Source organism: Gymnoscopelus microlampas (assembly GCF_963454915.1).
Source record: "Gymnoscopelus microlampas genome assembly, chromosome: 12".
Classification (NCBI taxonomy): Eukaryota; Metazoa; Chordata; class Actinopteri; order Myctophiformes; family Myctophidae; genus Gymnoscopelus; species Gymnoscopelus microlampas.
Window position 1 is genome coordinate 11,945,703 of NC_139949.1, and position 18,052 is coordinate 11,963,754.

The following is an 18,052-nucleotide window of genomic DNA, read 5'->3' on the forward strand; positions in this document are numbered from 1 at the left end:
GACAACAGAGCTGACAATGATGGTAGCATTGCCACAGGCTTGACTGGCTTGACTGCGCACCATATCCCGAACTAGCAGTTGGAGATTCCGCTTGTTCTCCTTAGACGCCCAGAACTTGTCAAGTTGCTGAGGGATGGGTGTGTCTCTGTTCATGCCAATGATGTCGATTCCTGTTCTTGAGTCTGTGTGCCGCATGCGCTCCCCTTCCTTTAGAGACATCTCAATGTAGGAATCGAGTATGAGATGGATGTACCCTGGCTCTTGGCAGAGGGATAATGTTGAGCTGATGATGGCGTTGATGACAGCACCTAAAGTAGGGAATCGTGCAAGTGGCATCTGCTGCATTTTCGACATGAAATCTACCACAACATGAGTGGCAAGAGTAGACTTTGGACTCCATTGGGTGAGGTCAAGTTCAGGCTTAATCTCACTGACAAGTTTGGACTTGTTGACATGAGCTGGAAGGTCACCATCAAAGAGGGGAGATGCTGATAGCATATCATGAGTAAGTATCTGGCGGATGTTCATGCCCCGCTCCTTAGCAATGTCCAACTAACTTCTGCTCCTTCAGAATGGTTGTTGGCGTCTTCTGCGGTTGCTCGTTGAACTGAGGTAACTTCCGCTTTGGTATGGTTGTGCTCATTTTCTTGGTCTTCTCAACTAACCTCTCCTGTCTGTATGAGCTGTAGACACGCTCCCCATTTTTTAGACAATTGAGCTGGCGTGGAGTGACCCCCTCGGTCAACAGCTTGCTTTGTGAGTAGATTGTGCTGTGGCACAGGCACATTGACCATCATTGAGTATGGATTCTGACGCTCTAGCACGAAGTCCAGCAGCTTCGCCACATTCCGGTTGAATGTAAGGCAGCGAGTGGTACTCAGTGCATGCTGAAGATGGCATTCTGTATCTTTCATGGTGTGGTTGTTGGTCAGAAAGTTGAGGACATTGGTGATTGACCCAATCTCGTGGAACAAGAGCTCGAACTCTGCCACAGAATTTGCATTGTGTGTGGCTCCTACTACAGAGTGACCCAGCCTGGGCGATCCCGAATAACCCACTGGCCTATAGAGAAGCGCCGGTAGAGCTCAGGATGTGTGAACTCTAGCACCTTGATTTGTTCAAGATACCATGAGCCATGACGCAGGTAGTTTATGCAATCACATTCTGCAAAGATTGGCATAGAGTCCGCATGTAGATTCCAGTTTCCTTCTCTTTCGGAGACTACAGCATTCTTGATGACGGCCACCAACAAAATTATTATTTGATTTTGTGGTATGGTTTTATTTGTATATCACTTTTATTCCTACATAGTCTTGTTTGCTAATTTCAACACCCAATTAAAATAAAAGTTAAACAGAGATGTTTAGAATTGTTATTTATCTCATGTACATGTCTTTTGCTGTAAATAAAACAAATTATTATGAAAAAGAATACAATAAAAGGGATAGTAAAGTACAAAATCGTAATTGAATTATTGAAAAATGACATTGACATTGATATTTCAATGACAAGATGATCCTTAATGGTCAAAACAATATCATAAATGAATTCTAAATGTCAGAATTAGTTGAAATAGACTTATTGCACCTGTTTTTACTCCTAACAATGGCCAAGTTATGGCCAATGTCTTTGGAATAGCAAAATGACCTTGACCATGACCTTTCAAGGTCAAAATCACCCAAAATGGTCATAACAATATCAGAAATGAATTCCACACACCCCAATTAGTCAAAATGGAGGTATTACATTTGTTTATACATTCAGAAACAAAAAGGTTGGATTTTCATCATAGCCGATGGCGGCCATTTTTGATTTGGCCATTGTGCCATTCGTGCCACTCTGGCGAACAAGCACCTCCGTGATTTTTCATGTCTAGGGACCCACTGACTCAGTTCAGGTGAGAAATTCCCCCAACACCAAATTGCGAACAGGTCTACAGGCCAGGTACAGGACTAAAGGGAGTGTTTTCTGCTTTTACAGCTTCAGCCAGCTCATGGCTGCTCAGATGGCTATGATGGGCCGGGCCGGGGGCCCAACCTTCTGATTCCCCAATGGCCTTTCTACCTACTCAGCTATGGCTGCCCTTTAAATCTAAACGTAAATAGTAATTTGGTGGTGATCAGCCTCCTCCCAAGCCTCAATTTGTTTTTTTTATTACCTATGAAATGTAGCCTACACTTTATGTTACTACAAAATTGACTAAACTAAACTAAACTAAACTAAACTAAACTAAACTAAACTAAACTAAACTAAACTAAACTAAACTAAACTAAAACAATAATAATGTGCCAATTTACTGTATTTTAGCACCATCACTCATCTCATTTTCTTTCTCTCTGATCACGTTCGCTTTTTAGCTGGCATATAAACGCTTGCCATTCAGGTCACTAACTACTGTAGTGCCTTTGAATTTTCGACGATCACAGGCGAACAAAGTAATACAAAAAAATATTATAACAGTCATCACTGCAAATTGAAGCCAAGTCAGAGACGTGTGTCACCAGCACTTCTGCTACTGGCACGGTAAAACCAGATCCCCATTCTTTTCACTGTTGCAGAAAAGACAAGAGAACACTGTCCTACTTTCCCCTCTGGCAATACTAGTCTAAGAATCTTTTTAAATAACATGGACTAGAAGAGACACACGCTCAACCTGTCAACGGCACCTCACACATGAATTAAGCCTGATTTATACTTAGTTGTGCGTCGGTGTCCCGCACTGAAAATAGACGATCTACAAGCAACAATATGTCACAATGGGACATGATGCGATCTTGCGGGACACCTTCATATTAACTCTTTGCCTGCCAACGACGAGATTTCTCGTCAAATTCTGCCAAGGCGCAGCTTGTTTACTTCCTGTTTAATTCCTGTGGGGAAATCGCTATACCTCCGTTCCTCTTACTTTACGGCAAAAACAAGCCACATTCAAATGGCCACAGCTGTGCAATGCATTACCACGAGCGGACAATGTTTTCCCCTCTATACTACGAGAACCCTGTGCGTGTAATGAGGCGATGTCCGTGAGCACGGAGGTCACGGAGAATATTCCATGATTTTTCAAAGGTACAGTAAAATCGCTTGTTTTTTGCTGGCAGCACTATTACACTACTTACTCTGGAAGTTAAAGAGTTAAGTATCAATCAGGCTTTACATGCCTATGCAATGTAGATGGTGGTCACTAGGCACTGAGCTCGGGTTTCCAGGCATCAGAAAACCACAACGTTACCTATGTGGACAGTTGACTCACTTTTATAGTTTTGTTGTTTAGTGATTTTGTTTTTACATTCAGAAAGCTGAGAGGGAGGCACTGTGTGGGAGACACAGGAGGAGGCCTCTGGCGGATTTCAATTCTAGGCCACAATAGATAAATATGACTCTACAGGAAAGGACCTTAGTCACTGTACTATAAGTCACTATATTGAAATATTACATATTTGCGAAACTTATTTGGCGGAGTTTCCCACATTGAGCAGAAGTAAACTATTTCAGTCCTCTACCTAACTGGTACCGCATACTACTTGTTCTACATGTTGTGCACATACAGTATCTTGTAGCGCAAGTTCTATATACTGGTATATACTACTTGTGCACTTAGTAGTGTACATGTTTTACTGGTATATACTACGTGTGCACTTAGTAGTGTACATGTTTTACTGGTATATACTACTTGTGCACTTAGTAGTGTACATGTTTTACTGGTATATACTACTTGTGCACTTAGTAGTGTACATGTTTTACTGGTATATACTACTTGTGCACTTAGTAGTGTATATGTTTTACTGGTATATACCACTTGTAAACTTAGTAGTGTACTGGTACATTACATACTACTTGTGCACTTGTGTTCTATTTTGTATTGATTGACTGATTGATTGATTGATTGATTGATTAATTATGATTATAGCAGAGACATACAGAAAAATATAATCAATACTACATACATTCATAAAAATGTACTAGACAAGTAAAATAGCAAAGAACAACATGAGTACTGTCTGTAAACAAACCTGTTACAAGTAAACAAATTCATGGTTAAGTCCAGCAGCTGCTATCCTGTCAGCTCTTTATGGAGGACTTGAAGTTAACAATGGGGCTAATCGACTTTTGGCGTGCAGGTAACCCATTTAAAACCATGTGTAATATACACTCAGGGTTCAAGCCCTGGCCGAGTCATACCAAAGACTATAAATATGGGACCCAGTGCCTCCCTGCTTGGCACTCAGCATCAAGGGTTGGATTGGGGGGTAAGTCCATATATACAGTATAGAAACCTAGATACCTCATTGGCCTCTGCAGTTCATTGGAGCGACCTGTATCGCAATACCTCGTATTGCTTCCGCCCTCCCTCGGGAGGTTTTCGCGTGCGTCACAGAAGGGGACGTTCGCTAGGCCTCTGATTGGCCTACCGAACGTCCCCTTCTGTGACGCACACGGAAACCTCCCGAGGGAGGGCGGAAGCTGGTGCGCGCCCGAGATACAGACGCCTCAGAGCCGGAGGAGGCGTCTACCTTTATACTGTATGTCTATGGGTAAGTCCCTGTGACATACTAGTGTCATGTCCAGGGGGTATACGTGTACATCAAGCTGCCTCACGCTACAGAAACAGGAGATAGGCTCCTGACCTATGGGCCGTTGGTTCCCAAATCCCACGACTACTTACTTTCATGTTCTACTTCATATACTGTATCTTGACTACACTGCAACCCCCTCCATGCTGCAGCATTAACCCATTAAGACCTGAAGCCCATTCTACAAATGTCTTCTAAATCCAAAAAAAAAAAAACATATGTTGCTAGATCAGTGGTTCTCAAACTTTTTCATAATTATAATAATGTATTTAGCCCCCTATCTCAAAATATTTGGTTCCAGGGACCCCCCAGAAGCAAATATTTGAGTTAAAGAATTTTCGCTTTAAAAGAATATATATATTCACAGATTTTCACACATCTTCATTTTTTTTTCTAAAATAGCAGATGTACAAGCTCGTAGTGCGGCACTCGGTGCCACGCTATGAGCTTGCATATATGCTATTTTTGAATAGCCAAAGTGTAAAATAATGCTTTTTTTAGCTCAAATCTAAAAATGACACAGATGCGTTCCCGGTCTTAATTGGTTAATTAATTACATATTGCACCTCTGAGGTGGTTCTTTTATTTATTTACTTTTCAAATGCTTTGTTAGTCTTACTGTACTTATCTACATTATGTTGTTGATTTATTATCAATATAGCCAGGTCAAAGGCAAGAGGGGAGAATATATTGTTTTGCCCATGTCTGGTTCTGTTTATCTGTCCGGTTTGCTGCAAACCACTGGACCAATCGGCTGCAAATTGCTTGTGCATGCTGCCAGTAGACTGAGGAAGTATCTCCACACATTTCTATATCGTCTCTGTCGGGTGGAAACCATGGATGTCCAAAACTGTTCCTTAAAAAATAAAGTCAAATATTGAAAATAACAGATCTACAAGCTCACGGCACATCACATTGTGAGCTTGTAGATCTGCTATTTTCACTACTTTTGTGCGACACTCTTGTATGACAAAGTAGGATATTAATTTACCACAAAAACATAAAAAGTTGTAATGTGGGGATACAAGGTCTCTGCCCGACAGCAATGATATATATTTTTTTATACTTAAAGGAGCTATAAGTGATATTTGTTGTTAAAGCAAAAAGGGTTTTTGTTATAAAGTTAAAGCTTCATATTCTGTAGTAATAATGACTATAGAGTGTTTGTTCGGGGTCTCCACATCTCTCCAGCTCTTGAGTAAACAGAAAATATATATTGAGGTGTTTCAATTCCAAATGTGTCTGCTCTTTATGTTTTTGTTTCATCACTTCCAATTTCACTTGTTTACTATATCCTGTATGAGTTGTCTACCTCGCACGCACACACGCACGCACGCACACGCACACACACACACACACACACACACACACACACACACACACACACACACACACACACACACACACACACACACACACACACGTCTAAGCCTTCTGCAGAGTCGCACCATTAGGATCGGCCGTGTAGTGATATTGTTTAACAGGTGTGAAGTGATGATGGGGGATTCAAGGACAATACACAATTGTTTTGGTTTGGTTTCTAGCAGAAACTCATATGTTGCTTCCCTGCGCAGTGTGCCGCACACACACGGTGCTGCAGCCTGACAGCTACAGAACATGTTCCTCTCCTTCACACACTGTAAAGAATCAATACCGATACAAGGGGTGATTTCCTACATGCAGTACTGCACATGCTCTGCTTCTAGGAAGGGGCCGAGTGTGCTACCTTCAGTAAGAAAGAGCAGATCGTGTTTCCAGTCCTCTGCCGAGGTCAAGGACTGAGTGCGCACACAGACTGTGTTCACAGTCCAGCTTTATCCTGCCTATCTGGTGGCTGCAGTGTGCACGGACTCTGCTGCTGTGAAAGCATCTGCTCCCCACTCATTATTATCCATTTTCAACCCATTCTGAGCATAGGTCAATAGGCGAAAATATTCAAAGGCTAGCGAGTGCCGCGCTATGAGCTTGTAGATCTGCCATTTTAGAAAAATCGTGAAAATTGGTGCAAATATTTGATTTTTATTTTTTTTGTATCGGATATTTGTAACTCAAATCTTTGCTTTTGGGGGGGGGGGGGGGGGTCCCTGGAACAAAATATTTTACAAATGTTGGCTTTAAAAAATATATTTAAAGATTTGCAAAAAATTACGAAATTTTTCAAAAATTGCAGATCTACAAGCTCATAGCGTGGCACTTGGTGCCGAGCTATGAGCTTGTAGATCTGCTATTTTTGAATAGCCAAATAAATCTAAAATAACAGAGATGCGTTCCTGGATTGAATGGGTTAAGAAAAATCAACAGCACATCAACAGTATGCCAGCTTGTAGATCGGCTATTTTCGCCGTCATACGACACAATCATACGACAAAGTATAAAATTGGGTTTAAAGTAAGTGGTTAATCTATCAATTCTTATTTTCAGTAATGGCCACCGTTGTTTTTCGATTGCGGCCACCTCACATCAATGTTAATCTGTGTCCAACCCATTAAAATAGTAAAGGCCAACTTCTCCGACTTTAGCCTGAATTCCATTGCTCTTTTGGCGAGGAGGACGTGAACATTTCAATGTGTTCTACGCGTCGAGTGCTTGCTCTCTCGTCACAGTGCTGGAGAATCTCGGCCAGCGTAATCCATTGAGACCGGGAACTCATCTGTGTCATTTTAAGATTTCTTTGACTATTAAATAAAAATCACACCCAGTGTGAAGTGGGCGGTGTGTGGTCATCACAACATGACTCACTTGAAAAAGGATAAATTACTTTTTTTAAAGTCCATACTGCTATTCATAGGGCTGCACATGTGTCATGTGTTTCGCTAGCCAATCACAGTCCTGAATTTGCAAAGTCAGCCAATCACATTACAGTTAGTGGTGATGACACTAGCTGTAATGTGATTGGCTGATATGAAAAAAAGTATCGATTTGCATTAACAATGGAAGGGTTAGGGGGTACACAAATTTTTTGGTCGGTGTCCAAAACTCACTTATAGGGGGCGGCTACACCGCCCCAAAAATAGCAGATCTACAAGCTCATAGCACGGCACTGAGTGCCACGCTACGAGCTTGTAGATCTGCTATTTTTGAAAAATCGGGAAAATGTGTACAAATATTTGAATATATATACATTTTTAAATCAAATCTTTGCTTCTGGGGGTCCCTGGAGAAAAATATTTTGAGATGGGGGTCCACGGCCAAATACATATAATTTTGTGGGTTAAGTAAAACGGCGCATTTTTGCGCATCTTTACATACAGTGGGTTGGCAGAGATTTTCTCCTCCACACAACAGAACCATATAGGACAACCCACATGGAAAGAATCTATATGTTCCATATATGCAACTATATGTAACCTATATGCTACATATAAGGATCATATATGTGCATATATACCACATATATGCCTGGTATAAGCTCCATATAGGCTGCATATATCTCACATATAGGTCAAAATCAGGTGCATATATGTGCATATACAGGGTATATAGGTCTCCTATATAGCTTGTTTATACCCTCATATAGGTCATATATGTTGATAATACAAGCCATATAGGTCTCCTATATAGCTTCTTTATCCATATATAGGCTCTATATGTTCATAATACAGGACATATAAGTCTCCTATTATAGCTTCTTAATATGTACCCAGAGGAAAGCATAATCCAAGTTTGAGCTCTCATCTCGTGCATGTCCCGTTGCAGGCCAGCACAGTTGCCTGGGAGGCTAAGCCCCCAACCTAGTAGAGACCTAGCGACGCGTCTGCTATCTATCTATCTATCTATCTATCTATCTATCTATCTATCTACACTGTAACACATTTCTGTAATTTCTACAGTAAAAATGTACAGTAACTTATTGTTCTGTCATTTTACAATGTTTAACTGTATTTTGCAATGCATCATGGAAAACAAATCATTACAGAAACTTACTGCATTTTTACACAGTAACATAATGTAGAAATTACAGTCAGGTTATAATCTAACTGTAGAAGTTAGTTTTACAGTAATGTAAAGTATACATAATAATGATAATAATAATAATAATACATTTTATTTATAATGCACTTTACATTTTTGGAAATAACAAAGTGCTACAGGGTTTAAAAACAAAAGGCACAACAATTTAACAAATGTTTTACATGATGTGAACATCATCATCATTATCAGTTATTTTTATTGTTATTAATTTTATCCTTCAACTTCTTGTTTATGCCCCAAAATGACTGCTATACAGGTTTTCTTGCAATTTCTAGCAATTATAGAAATATTAGACCTTAATTGTCAAATGTTTAAGAATGTTCTAATCATGTATACTTTGTTTTGAAACATTTTCCAAATATTTCATTTTTTAACATTTTGGACAAAATTGCCAATTTTACATTGAGGTGTGCAGATGTCCGAGTGCCCACCTATCCTGTTACTTCACTGGTTCTCAACCTTTTCAGGCCACGACCCCCCAAAATAATCATATTTGAACTGGGGACCCCCAACCCTGATATGCACTTGTAATGTAGGAGTTGAGGCATTTAATTTGATTCCGTTCCACAGATCAATATTTTGAAAATAGCCGATCTACAAGCTCACAACGCCTTGAGTCGATGGGCTGTTTTTGCCTCTTTCTTATATTATTTGACAATTTGACCAACGTTTGACCATTTTTTTTTGTATAGTTTGTTGATTACTTTTGATGCAGTAATTCTTTTTTTTTTAGGTATTAAAAGGGTTACTTAAATTGTCATTTCACTGTCACTGCCACCTACAGATCCCCCCAATCATGTGGGGATCCCCCTGCGGGGTCCCGACCCACAGGTTGAGAACCTGACCAGACCTACAGTTACGTCACGCAGCTGCTCAAGGCGGAGCTTATCAGTTTGAACCGGGGAGCGCGAGAAACGGAACTAACTAACCGTCGGCTAAGCGAACATTTATTTACAAACCAGTTGCTTCCGTGCTACTCTACCATATAACAGGTAAGTTTAATTAGTTTATGGAATTAAAGTGTTATCCAACTTGTTAGTATCGTAAACGGTGTGCAGTTGTCGTGTATTAGCTATGGATCACACGACGCTCGTCCGTCACGAGCGTCACGGCCGAACTTCAACCGGTGTTTTGCACTTTCTCCATTTACAACCTGTACATCTGCATAAACGTTCAGATTTTAAATATAAAGTGCTTACTCTATGGTCACGGATGTTACAAGTCTACTCGGCCACTCAGCAATACCCGTATCGTCTGTATTGTTCAATAAAAAGCATTTAAATTCGATCGATGGCCATTTTCTCCGTATTTCTGTACGCTTTCAACTACTTGACCCTATCGGTTGGGAGGAGTACTGCACTCTGTTACATTATAACTCTATGACAAAATGGCCACCGATCGGATTAACATGCTTTTTTTTTAACAATCCGGAATATACGGGTACTTACACCGACCCAAAGTGAATTGTAACATCCGTGGCCATGGGGTAAGCACTTTATATTTGAAATCTGAACGTTAATGTAGATGTAGGGCTTTACATGGAGAACGTGCAAACACCAGGTTGAAGTTTCGTCATGACTGTCATAATACAGGGGGTTATAGAGACTCGCTCTGGTTCTAAAGCGTCTATTTGTTTCGTCGTAAGACTGTGTTGCATGCCCAAACATCACTGATCTACAAGCTCACAGCGACGCATTGTGAGCTTTTAGATCAGTTTTTTTGGGGGTGGGGCGTGCAACACAGTCTTAGACATGGCATTAGCATATTAATTTCCATGTGGTGCATGATGTCATTGTTTATTTCAGGTATAAATCAGACCACATCAGTGAGAGCTAATGTTGGCCTCGTTTGTTTTGACTGTAATTCATTATTATTATTATTATTATTATTATTATTATTATTATTATTATTATTATTATTATATCTATGAATTTTGTTTTGAACCTACAGTACAAAGTAAAATCATTTCATTTAGGGAAAGAGAGTACAAATGGTATGGATCCTTAAGACCAGGGGTCTTCAACGTTTTCAGGCCATGGACCCCCTAGCTGAGAGAGAGATGAAGCAGGGACCCCCTCTATATTGTATAAAATTGTGTTTCAGATTCAACTTTTTTTCTTTACTTGGTCTGCTCTTTTTCCCTCTTTGCCAAAAATAGCAGATCTACAAGCTCACAACGCCTTGTTGTGAGCTTGTAGATCTGCTATTTTTGGCTAAAGTTCTCCTCAGAAAAGGGATGCTAAGGTTCAAGTGGTTAAGGTAAAATAAATAATCATATCACACAAAGATTTGGCGGACCCCCTGTAGTAATTCTGAGGACCCCCTTGGGGTCCCGGACCCCCTGTTGAAGACCCCTGCTTAATACAGTTAAATTAACACTGAGTTGCACACTTTTTACTGTTTTTTTTACTGTTTTAAAGCATTGCAAATACGGATACTATATGGAGGTCATGTTTTAGTTTAACAGTCTATTGTTATGTGGAAAGCAACAGACAAACACTGTTAACATGCAAACCATATATGTCAAATTATCTTTAGGTGAAGTTCTCACAGCTACACAATGGATGCTGAGCATTGAGGTCGGTCGTTGTGGCTCCACAGATCAACTTCCTGGCTGGAATGGCAGCTTTTCCAGTTATTACAACTTTGGTGTACCAGGAGGAGCACGCCCGTTACACACTGGAATTCATTCAAAGGTAACTTTCTGCTTTAAGTAGAACCATCATGTGTAACTCGAATGATGTGCTCTCTTGTAGAACGGCTGTGAGTGCACCTTTTCCATTTGTGTTTTGTGATTTCAGATGTTTCGTTGGGATCAACCCATTGGCGGTGGCACCAAACAACAAAGCTGCTCAGCCAGAAAAGTGGGTTTGTCCTCCTGTCTCCTCCCTCCTGAAGCAATTGATGGACTTTGATTGGCTTTGAGTGTAAGTTATGTGCAAAACATTTGGACCATTCTCTTCCCCACTATATGAATGACATTGTCATGGTCATATTTTAGTAAAGTTTTATTACTTATTTAGTTTTTTTTAGATCTCTATCTCAGGCTCTGATTTTAGGAGTTGTTCAGAAGTAAAGAAGTGGTCAGAACACTGTCTTAAGGGGTTTTCTATCTAAAATCCACAATGCATTGCATAAAGGCATAGCTATTTTTTAAAGATCTTTGACAGACTACAAACTAAGGTTACTTTTCTATGTCTCTGCAACCTTGTGATACCTTTTACCCCGATCTACAGCCATACCCTCCAGCCTCTTCTACACAGGCCTGCTGACCTGTTGATGAGGTATGTTTTCTTTAGATTTAACCCATTTAGACCTATAAGCTCATAGCACAGCACTCGGTGCTGCGCTATGAGCTTGTATAGTAGCCTATAGTTTTGATGATTTTTGACCAAGTACAATTAAGGGCCTTTTCTCTTTTCTGCACAGCCGTATGCAGCTACATATATGGACTTGGATCAGTGGAACCAAGAAACACCCAGTGTACTGCAACCTCCATCTCCGTCCAGTGATGCTCCAGTAGAAGGTGTGGTTCCTCAGCTAAGTGTCAGCAGACTTGCACTGTTGTCCTTCAAATTCAGGATTCATAGATGAGTTTTGCATTCTACTTTTTTTTTTTTACTTTTCTTTACAGTTTTTGACGTGCTTTCAATCTTTCTAGGTCAACCAAATCCATCTGACCAGAGCATACCAGAGGGTCAAGGGTGGCAGCCTTGCGACTCTTGTCGGTCTGAGGTGGAGAAGCTCCAGCTCCTGTTGAGGAGGATAACCACTGTGCTCTCCAGTATCAGTAAGTTTTATTGCCTGTAATGTTGCAGTTTTCAGTTGTCTGCTAATTTCTTTGTCTCACTTGAAACTTTACTTTATCCTGTACCTCTTTTGTGAGTTCTCTGACATGACTGGAAAACTTTGGTATCCCAAAATAAAACTGTTTTCTGTTTACTGGGAAATCGACCCCTGCTACTGAACAAATACTCATCAATGACTGCTATCAGAATATACTGTAGAGCTATATAGAACAGTACTCAATCTTATTGTTTTACAAATACACTCAGTAGACTCTGATTTTTTTGTCTTTGTTCTAGGCTCTGAGCAACTACACGCACTGAAGGGCTTTATCACCCTGGTCGGTGACCTAGAGTCTGGAGTGTCCAGTCTCAGGCAGCAGGAGCTATATCCAGGTATGGATGTATACGTTTGCCATACATTTCACACTGAACCTGACGTTCTTGGTAGCGAGTGATCCGTGTTGTGAGCTGCAACTAGATAGTGAAGTTTTCAGAAGGTCACAGTTGTCTGTTTTCATGGTGCACTGAGCGCAGAAAGGGGTCAATGTAGCTGAGCCTTACAAGTGCAAAACTGATGTCTTAAAATGCAGTTTGTTAATTGCTCGCTGTCTATTCACAGGCTGTGGACAGTTGATTTCCTCTGTGCAGCTGGCAGCCATACACCAGCGTGCCAGGAAGGACTGCAAGAGGCTATTCCACGCGTTGTTCGAGGTGTTCTTAACCCATGAGGAGTGCCACAATGCCGTCGTATACGGAAAGCATGGTGTCATCCCAGAGGGGAAGAACAAACTGGATGAGGCGAAGAGGGATGCACTGTTCAGTAAGTATTTGTCACACCACTAGTTCCTCAGAGTAGTGTTATAGATGGCCAGTCAGTGGAGTTGGTAACCACTTATAGATATCTTGGGACCATAATCGACAATCGTCTGAAATTCGATTCCAATACTGAAATTGTTTGCAAGAAAGGCCAGCAGTGCCTTTTCTGTTTAAGGAAATTAGCCAGGTTTCAGGTAAACAAATCAATGATATAGAGCCTTCATTGAATCTGTCATCTACTTTTCTGCCATTTGCTGGTATGGTAATCTAGGTATTAGACAGAAAAATGCCCTTAAAGGAGAATTCCATACTAAAAGGCTTTCTTACCTTTCTTTGTAGTTGTTAAGTACACACCAAAGAGGTCCAGGTGTTATTTTGTGCAAAAGCTCCTTATTGGCTATGTCCCCTACCATGAGCCCTAAATGAATTGCATTGAATGGGGCTATGGGGTGTTGTGCTAATTCGCTTATTTCTTTTGCTCAAAATTATTATTATTTTTGTATATATTCTCTTTTCATAATGTAAATAATATCCCAAGCGGCACACTTTACTACTTATTTCGATGGAAATAAGCGAATTAGCACAACACCCCATAGCCCCATTCAATTCCCATTCCATTCAATGCAATTCATTGAGGGCCTATGGTAGGGGAAATGGGCAATAAGGAGTTTTTGCACAAAAAAACACCTGGACCTCTTTGGAGGGGACGTAACAACTACAAAGAAAGGTAAGAAAGCATTCTAGCATGGACTTCTCCTTTAAGGGGGCTAGAAAGATTGTGGGGGGTATCTTGTGACAATGTATACACATGTCTGTCTTACTGTATTGTGTTTTTAGGGCTTTTATTATCTGCTGTAAAAGGCCCAGCTAGGGACATATAAATATACTTGATCCTTGGCAAATCTTGGTTTTGTAAATGATATTCTCAATTTATGATGTCACCAATACATTATCATTGGGCAATTTGGCTGCCTTTGTGCAGTAAAGAAATGCAGGTTCCAACATGTTGCGCTGGTGGGACGTACAGTACACTCTGAACCAGGTTGGCCTCATTTGTGGCTATGCTGTGCTCAGTCTGTAGAGAGTCATATAGTCTTTAAATGTATATATTTAATCGGGGGAAACCCATGTTGACTGACTTGTGTCATGTCATCTTCTCTGTCTGCAGACTACGTCTTGCGGTGTTCCTCTCTGGCATCATGGACCAATGTTTTCACTGCAGAGGGCTTGAAGAAAGCCATGACCAATAAGTGCCGAAGCCGTGCTGCAAAGGACTAGGTACTCCCCAGTGTTTTTGGCAGCAGATTTTTGTCCACTAGTCCCTTCCTAACATTTTAGTCTAGTTATTTGTTGACGAAATTGTCAGTACATTTAGTCGTCATAGCTTTTATTTAGTTTGTCAGTGGAAAAAGGTAGAACATTTTTCGTCTTAGTTTTAGTCGACGAACAACACTATGTTAAAAAAAAATGCACTGTTTTGGTTGTGGCCATTTGTTTATTACACATGCAAAATGTTAAACATGATGCACTTTTGCACTTAAAGGACCACTTTTCAACCGGCTTTCATAAAATTGGTCCTCACTAATGTTCATGATAAAATACTACCCTTTTTTTCCTACTCGGTCTGTCTCAGGAGGGCTGTGGGCAGTTCAGAAACCTGTCCACCAGTGACATCATCAATGTTGAATTCAAGCTAATAGAAACTGTAACTTACTATTCATAATAATATTTGTGAAAAGTTGCAATGCAATAATGGAAGCCATCGTTCTCACGATAATACAAATCTAAATGTGTTTTAAAAATATCTTGTTTAATAAAAAAAAACGGCCAAACGATGATGTCACTGGTGGATGGGTTTCTGAACTACCCACAGCCCTCCTATGAGACACAGACAGAGTAGAAAAAAATGGTAGTATTTTATCATGAACATTAGTGAGTACTAATTGTATGAAAAGTGGTGAAGTGGTCCTTTCAACTTTTATGTCAATTTTGATGCCAATACATTTTTGTTTTTTTATATACTGTTAAAGCTGCCTGCTATGTTTGTTCATTAATAAAACATCAATGATGAGTAACTAACTTCTGTCTGTCTATTCTCTTGGGTCTGTGTCCTTCCTGGGTTTTGGCATTTCCAAAAGCCTGGCAGGGGAAAAGGAGTGTTAACCATGTCCCGGAGCTTAATTTGATTTAAATTTTATATATATTTTTTTTATCCAGCTGTTTGCCACTTTAAAAGCCATAATGTTTCATGTTTGCATATTATAACTTGTTTAAATAAAGTGTTAAAGTTCTACATTTGGGTTTCTATTGGATTTGATTAATGTGTACATGTAAAACAAACTTATCACCTATTTCACCTATTTTATAGGTGATATAGGTATCATATAATTATGTTTCATTGCATATATGTATATAGGTACATACAGGTCATATATGTACCTATATGTTACATACAGGTCATATGTACCTATATGTTACATACATAAAATTGGCACCTTTCCTATATGTATATGCACATATATGTACATATATGCACATATATATATACATATATGCACATATATGTACATATATGTACATATACATATAGGAAAGGTGCCAATTTTATGTATGCGGTCCTATATTACAAACATATATGACGCATATAAGTTCTTTCCATGTGGGAACAATCTGTAACATAACCATAACCTGTTAACATATCATTGTTATCATTATTAGTAGTAGCAGTACTCACGTCTTTCAAACAACCCATGAAGTTGTTGCTGACCGGGGAGCCTGGGAGGTCAGCTGTGCTGAGGCTGCCCCCAATGTAGAAGAGGTCATCGGAGCCCAACATGGTGTAATCCTCCTGAGTGTAGCCTGTAGTGGTCAGGATCCCATCCACCAAGATAGTGACCTTGAGGAATCACATGGAGGGAGGGACACATAGAGAGAGAGAGAGAGAGAGAGAGAGAGAGAGAGAGAGAGAGAGAGAGAGGGACAGACACAGAGAGGGAAGATGTCTGAATCAGTCACATAAGGGATCGCCATAAATATTTCACACCTTTTATTTATTTATGAGAGCTGGCGGTCCACCCCCGTTTGTATCGCTTTTTCGGTCCTTTTATTGACAGCAGGAAAGGTGAGAGGGGGGCGCTGTAAAGTGAGCATGGCAGAAACGTCTCTGCATAGATTGGATCCTATAGGAGAGGTACTTTCTGCAACTCTACCTTCCAAGTGGCTACAAGGCACGATGCCTCTGCCTTTGAGTTAACATGAGCTTCGCTCGATGTTGAATCTGCGCGAATCGACGCGTTGTGAGCTTGTATCTGTTAAATCAAAAATGTTCACCTGTAATGACAAAACAAGGACCCCAGGTTGAAAGCGGTCTTTAACACACCGGGGGTGTGGCGAAGAAACAAAACGAAAATCATTGGCAAGTATTTCGCATCAAAACTATTCAGATGTCTCATTCATACAGTTTGAACCAGTTTGTGAAAAATGTAAAACCTTCAGAGTAAACCTTGCATTGCTTTATTGACGCGTAATATTTACGCTCTGTGTAGATGTACTCATGACTAAAACAACAGTTTGAAAATATGTTCTTTTGGGGCGAATTACTCGCACAAAAAAAACCTGGTGTCAGAACCGATTCCTATTTCCGATTATCTGTTTTACTCATTTATTTTATTTCATGCATAAATAAATGCAGCCAATATTTTGGTGCAACAATAACAACTATGAGCTTTCTACTCTCATAATGCATTAATTTGAGATTAACCACTTGAACCCTACAGCACTTTGTTGTACAGTATGTCCTCAAATAACTAAAATAGCTGATTTAAATTGGTACAGAGACGAGGGAAATGAATTAACGGGACTGTAAATGAAAACAATATAAGAAATAGAGACTAAAGGTACAGTTGCTCATTAGATAACATGGTGTCCTCTGTAAATTATACAGCCTTCCTTCTGGGTGAATCTATGACACCAGTAACGATTTCCAATACAGGTACAGAAGGAGACTATAAAGACATGATTTCTGGAAAATTGTAATGGGAGAAGCTTATATTTCTTAACCCATTAAAAACGGGAAAGCATCGGTGTCATTTTAGATTTTAGTGTTGGCTATTCAAAACTAGCAGATCTACAAGCTCACAGCTGCGAGCTTGTACATGTGCTATTTTTGAACATTTTTTGAAAAATCTTGAAAGTGTTTGAAAAATGTTGAATCTTTTTGAATTACGAGACCGTTTGAGAACTACTGATTAATGGTCTTAATGGATTTTAAGGAGTTATTTTTCTTTTTCCTGTTCTGTTCACTGCTTTAAAGTGGACACCTCGTGACAATCAGTGTAATTTAGTTAAAGGGGAAATCCACCCATTTTCAATATTTAACTATGTCATTAATATAGCATAAAGGAGTTGTGTGGAAATAAGAAAAAAGTTCCCCCCTTTCCGTGTTGCCTTGAACTGGAGGATTGATTGTGGGTTTAACATTGCAAATTACAACGTGATGACTCATCATGTTGTAATTTGCAATGTTAAACCCACAATCAATCCTCCAGTTCAAGGCAACACGGAAAGGGGGGAACTTTTTTCTTATTTCCACACAACTCCTTTATGCTATATTAATGACATAGTTAAATATTGAAAATGGGTGGATTTCCCCTTTAAAGGGACTACACCATGAATTTTAACTTTTCCTTCTTTTGAGTGTGTTTTTGGGCTCCCCTACCTCTCTTCTATCCCAAAAAACACCCCAGTTTGAACACTCAGACTTTCACAGCATCTGGAGTTTTCTGTAAATTGGTCTCAAAACAGACCAAACTGATTTTCACCCGAACGTGACGTCATGTTCGGTTCAATCCCTCCCGTTTTTTCAGTTCCAACTAAAAACATATATATATATATATATACTAGAGT

At 39.8% G+C, this 18,052-nt stretch overlaps 1 protein-coding gene and 1 long non-coding RNA gene across 2 annotated transcripts in view; one reads left to right on the forward strand and one right to left on the reverse strand.

Annotated features, from left to right (window-relative positions):
• The window catches only part of nrxn2a (neurexin 2a), a gene marked incomplete at both ends in the record, with an annotated part of 214,644 nt that overhangs the window by 139,318 nt on the left and 57,274 nt on the right, over window positions 1–18,052 (reverse strand). Inside the window, one exon of the mRNA XM_084075179.1 lies at window positions 15,882–16,043. Within this exon, the coding sequence (XP_083931305.1) occupies window positions 15,882–16,043 (162 nt within the window). The remainder of the gene's footprint in view (window positions 1–15,881; window positions 16,044–18,052) is intronic.
• LOC311057981 lies at window positions 11,711–12,457 on the forward strand. Its single transcript, XR_014602019.1, has 3 exons — window positions 11,711–11,827; window positions 11,973–12,069; window positions 12,205–12,457. It is a non-coding gene; the product is annotated as an uncharacterized lncRNA (long non-coding RNA).